General features: G+C 34.9%; 1 protein-coding gene across 1 annotated transcript in view; it reads left to right on the top strand.

Annotated features, from left to right (window-relative positions):
* Nucleotides 1–522: 522 nt before the first annotated feature.
* Kcnip4 (potassium voltage-gated channel interacting protein 4) overlaps nt 523–6,000 on the top strand; it is a 505,370-nt gene continuing 499,892 nt past the window's right edge. The window contains exon 1 of the mRNA XM_052734909.1: nt 523–759. Coding sequence (XP_052590869.1) covers nt 660–759 — 100 coding nt within the window. The 5' untranslated portion in view covers nt 523–659. The remainder of the gene's footprint in view (nt 760–6,000) is intronic.

The raw sequence follows: 6,000 nt of genomic DNA, 5'->3' as shown, positions 1-6,000 counted from the left end.
GAGTAAAGCTCCTTCAGAAACTGCTGAATGCAAGCTGTCACTGCCTGTGGGCGGTTCAGGCTTTTCTTTTTCCTTGCTTCTCACAACAAGGTGCTCAGGTCCTGGCTGCAGCAGGAGTCCAGCTTCGCTTCCACTGTTTCCAAGGCAACTGACCAGCCCTGAGATTCCATTGACGAGTGAGGTGTGGAGTCCTGGGGGCGCTGCTTCTGTTGCCCGCCAGGCTTGCTCCGGACCTGGAGACCTCCTTGATTTTCCGCGATCTGAGCACTACTACTTCACGCATGGCTGTCTCCGTGTGGGAGAGTGATAACAAGGACTCTGATAATTCTGATCTGACAGGCTCGACTTTATCGGGGCTGCCACTTCTGGCCTTGGATACAGCAAACAGGATGACTGCTCTCTCTCTCTCTCTCTCTCTCTCTCTCTCTCTCTCTCTCTCTCTCTCTCTCTCTCTCTCTCTCTCTCTCTCTCTCTCTCTCTCTCTCTCCTCTCTCCTCTCTCCTCTCTCCTCTCTCTCCTTTCTCTCTCCCTCCTCTCTCCCAGCTCTCCTCCTCCCTCTCCAGCTGTAGCCTTCTTAATGTAGTTTAATGGCTTTACAAAGAAAGCCAGGGTGAGGAGCGCTTCTCAGTGGCTGTGGCTGGACCATGACCTAGCTGACCATGAACTTGGAGGGGCTTGAAATGATAGCAGTTCTGATCGTCATTGTGCTTTTTGTTAAATTATTGGAACAGTTTGGGCTGATTGAAGCAGGTTTAGAAGGTAAGGGAGTGCTTTTCAGTCACTTACAAAAATCCTGTTTTGCAATTAAAAAAAAAATTCTTTAAGAGAATGTTAGAGGCACCTGAAATGAGAACAGAGAAATGTGATTCTGGGCTGGACATACATAAAAGCAGGTTTCTCAGGGTAAGGAAGATTAGCAAAATAAACTTTTGGCAAGTTGTGGTGATGTTGTCACAGCAAGAGAATGTTAAAACACTGTGAGCAGCACTTAGAATCTAGAATCAAAACTGAGGAATAAGGGTTGATAATATGTGTCAGCTCATATCCAGAGCATTTGGTCCCTGTTGTTGTATTTTGTTGGATTTTGTATAGAATATTCTCTTCTGATTATAGCAGCAAATTGTATTTGTGTATGTTGTGGGGTGCACTTGTTTCTTGTATGCAAATGCACTCATCGGATAGAACTGGGTATGCATTTAGAAATTCTTGTGGTTTAAGATCGGACACTGAGGAACAAGCTTTCTCCTAAGGTTGTCTGCAGGGGTGCTGATGTTATCTGCTTTACAATCTAACGGAGACTCCATGGAGAAATGAGTCTCCAACTCATGTAACAGATTCTAAGGACTTCTAAACAAGCTTTGGCTTGGCAAGTGTTGATATTTATGTTTATTAGAGGCTGATCCTCTGTTCTTAATAGTCTTCTCTCCCTTTAAAAGTGAGGTACATTCTTGCCTGTATCTTTCCATGCACTGAATGTGTCTCGGAGATTCTGAGTAAATTTTGAGTTTATCTTCTTATTACTCAGAATGTATTTGAGATATGTTAGTGTTCAGCCAGTCATTGTTTCTCAAAAGTTGGCAGTGCAGCTTTTAAAAGCATCTTGTTCTGGTACTTGACAGTGTTGCTGTGGTATTCTCACTTGAAGTTTTAAACTTGAGTAAACATAAAGAATGTTAGCAACGTCTTTATATCTTCAGCTAATCTAATCCTCTCAGAAAGGCTACCACAATGTGACATAAATGTGATTATTTTTACAAATAGCAAACATCAAATTAAAGTAAGTGTGTCACTCTGATGTAGGTTACCAGAAACCTACATTTATAACTCATTGGGAGGAGGAGGGAGTGGAAAGCAAGGTTTATTAAAGTAATTTTAATGGAACTTTGCAGAGTGCATATTGTGGCTCTTTCTGAAGGAAATGTTTGGTAGTTTCAAAGTGAGGAAAAAAACCTTAAATTTTGGAAATGATCAATGTCTTTAAAATTGACTTGATTTTGTATATTTTCATGAAACTAGTAACTTTTTATGGCTTCTTTGTGCATTACTGTAGTTTTACCTGATGGTTATGACTGAGACGTCCCATTTTGATGTGGTGGATTTTATGCTTTCTTCTCTTTGAGACAGCAAGCTTCATAGAACACTATCAGAATTTCTAGCTCTTTGGAGGGATTGGTTACATCTTATTTTATGCTAGAGGTGTGGTCCTTCTTTACACTCTTATGGTCAGGGTATTAATTCTGAGTTTTTTATGATGCCTACACTAGTGTTAGAGATATTTGTTTCAGGAGCATAAATATCACCTGTCAGATAATAACTTAGGGTTGTTCCTCCTAAGGGCTGCTAATCTCTGTGAAAGTATTCAGTATTCTTTTCCATTATTACTTGAATTCAAATCTGTACTGATCAGCATGGATAGTTTCTGCCTTGAAATTTATATTGTATTGTTAGTATTATTGTTAACATTGTATTAACACTGCAGAGAGAATTTGATTTCTTCTAAATGTCACTATGAATCTCTGATTTCTGGTGTTTGTTCAGAAGTATTTTAAAATGGTAAAATGTTCATAACCATACCAAAGTGCAATTATACATAGTATGTAAAAGTTAGGGAATGTGTAAAGAAATGGTGTCTTTTATAGCTGAAATATTTATTAGACTTATTTCAATGTCAATTTAAGAGTCAGAAAACTTTCTAAAGAATATACAGATTAATTCCTGGAGATATGATATAAATAAGTTGATGATATAGCTCATTGTATAGTTTTCATACATACTCTAGAGTTACAGCCTAAGTTTAATTAATGAAGAGAATAAACAGCATTTAACATCAAAGTAACTATTGCCTATGTCCTGAAACCTTCATACAAACAAGGAAACACTGATACTCATTTCATTCAGATCTCTTTCCCCACAGGAGTTCCTTTCCCAGCATCCCACACGTCCTAGTTGGAGGATACGGACTTGTTTTGTCATTCTTATTTCTATTTGTAGACATGCCCTATAAAGGAACTTGAGACTAAGTAGGGAAAATTGAACTTGGTTAAAAATCAAGGATGATTTTTTTAAAGGTTACTTTAAATCATTAAAACTTTTCATTTCACTTTGCAACTGTTCTATAGTGTGGGTCTCATTCAAAATGTAGTTTGAATTTATTAATATTATGAATGATATCTATTAGGTTGTATTCTGGAGGGCAGAGAAAATGCAATATTTATATAGCATATCTTATTTTCAATCTATGTCTAATAAATGTACTTTAGAATAAAATTGTTAACATAAAAGTTTAAAGAATTTGTATTTGCTTCTTTCCAAGTGCTTTAGGTTTCCATTTCTTGGGGGAAACTGGGGATGGTACCATTGAATATCCAATGTTCTTCTGTATGAGTCTATATATGATACATTTAAACACATGATGTTCTATGTAGACCCATCACGTATTTTTAAGCAAAACGTTTGGTATCTGGCAGGTAAAATTATTTCATTTGATAAACAATAGTCAAAGTACTGATGTTTATGTCTCCTCTGTTATTCTCTGACTTTCTACCTTATAAGTCAAGTTTACCTCTCTCAGTTTAAGATGAGAAAGTTGGGCTTGAAAATCTCCATGAAACTTTCTATTTCATAAATTCTATAGGTCTACCAGGAATTAACTACGGATTGATAATTTATGTAACATATATTCTTTTCAAGACAGAGTAGCAATGGCCTACTTTGTAATAGGTAAACAATGTAGCTGTTAGACTAATCTTCCTTTTATGTGGTAGGCTAATTCACCATACCCCAGGGAAGTGTTTATTGCATTTTCAGAGAAAAGAGAAATGTGTGTTCCTATATTTCTAGATTTTGATATTTCAAACCATTATTTCAGGCACATTCTGATCATTTAGTTTCTTAAAATTTATGTAGAATTTTATTAAAAAATAGGCATATTATATTATATTTTGTAATTTAGGTAAACTTCAATAAGACTCCTTTTTAATAAAATAATGTTAGCCAAAGAAATAGCTCAGGAGTTTAGAATATTAGCTGGTCTTCCTAGATTAGATTCCCAGTATCCACTTGGTGTCTACAATCATCTGTAACTCCAGTCACAGGGTATCTGACACCCTTTTCTGGCCTCCTTGAGTACCAAGCACACAGGACACACAGACATATATTCAAACAAAACACCAATAGAGATAAAATAAAGAAATTTAAAAATAAAGGTAATATTAACATCAGACTTGTATGCATATGAAACAATAGTGCTGAATTGAACAAAGTTTTAAGGATAAAAGGCAAAGTCAGAGGCTCCTTTTTTATATTGATTGTTCTTTGCACTAGTTGAGTAGTTTAGGAAATTCCAGAGCTATGAGAGTTTCGAATATGACTAAAATTTCACAACACAAATTGCCTCTTCTCCAGCCATAAAAATGAAAGTAGTTTTCTGTTAACTCATTCCAGAGAAAAATTGAATCAAAATTTTAATGGCACAGCTATTTCATTATCTCTGTATGCTGTACTGGGCTGTGAAAATATCTACATTTCAACCAAATACATTCAAAATGATGGTAAAGTATTACTGAATGAAGGAAGAACAATTCTCATATCAAGCTACAGTAGAGAGCAATTTAAAAAAATGTATTAAAAACAACTCGGAAAAGAATGCTCATAGTCACTCTCTTTTACAAAAAGACAGATAAACTCATGATCTGTATCCCCTTTAAAATCAGCATAGAGCTTCTTTTTTTTTGTATTTACTCACTTTGCTTTATTTGACAGATATGAGTAATAAGTATTAAAAAGTAGCATATATTCAAGGATAGACTTTTGAAAAGTAAGTCATTAGTTCTTCCATGCTGCTCTTGACAAGTGTGGTGGTAGATCTGTGGTTTTGGACCAACTTAAATCCATACTATCTGTCCATGATCACCATCATGCTTACTCGTGATCATGTGACAGACTGGGGTGACTGGGGTGGGAGGATATTATTCCCACCTGAAACTGTTAATTGAAACTCATAAAGAAGAAATTTTTTAAAATCTTAGCATCCTGCTTCCAAAAATATAATGAGAAGCCAAAGGTGTTTTCATGTATTGTTGGAGAAAAGTCCTTTCTAAACTGTAACATTTAAGAAAATAAAAGTCCTTGAATACTTTAATACCATCTTTTAATGCCATATGAGAATGGAATTAAGGGATATTTTCAACATTTGACATTTTAGTGACCCCCTTATAGTGAATATTTCTGTATTATTAAAACATTAATACCTAAAGCAGACTAATGGACAAAAAAAATAGTGCACTCAGAGGTTACACCTAGAGGATATAGAGTCATTTTGTGTGAATTAAGATAACAATTTCAATTTTTATTCATCCTGGGTTTTTAAACTATTATTTGACCTCCTTATAGATATATTTACATTCCACTATATTTATATATCCTATACAATTATCATAAATAATTTTAATACCTTGTTTTACTGTGAATTTCATGGAAAGTATGCTAATGTTAAATAAAAATTGCTAGTATAATAGTATAATGTACGTATATTAATACTAAAGTTTAGGCATATTAATTGTATAGTGTATTTGATTTCATCTCAGTTCTATGAAGTAAGTGTTCTCATCTTAGATATGAGAAAAAATGGTAGCTAAGAGTGAATGAGCCCATAACTTTTAAAATTGAAATTCAAACTCAGAACATCAAATTCCAAATCCTGTTTTATAATCCTAATATACTACACAATATGTCACGATGGCAATGACCAATAATCTTGTGACAAGGATAACATGTTAGATCAGGTATCCATAGTAGCCAGACTCTACAAACCTTTGTTTAATACAATGCGCTAGATTAAACATGCCATAAAGAAGCTTCTAAAGTCTGTCTTATCAAGTAAATAAAACATTTATAGGTTATTCGACAAAAACGGAGGCAGAAGCAGTATGAATGCCCACCCTAAAACTGATGCCTGACTATCTTTCTTTGTTTTAGAATGACGGAAAGATTAATGGAGAC

Source organism: Peromyscus californicus, unplaced genomic scaffold, assembly GCF_007827085.1.
Source record: "Peromyscus californicus insignis strain IS unplaced genomic scaffold, ASM782708v3 Scaffold_13__1_contigs__length_99412109, whole genome shotgun sequence".
Lineage (NCBI taxonomy): Eukaryota > Metazoa > Chordata > Mammalia > Rodentia > Cricetidae > Peromyscus > Peromyscus californicus.
Note: the sequence above shows the minus strand (reverse complement) of the source record. Positions and strands in the feature narration are given on the sequence as shown.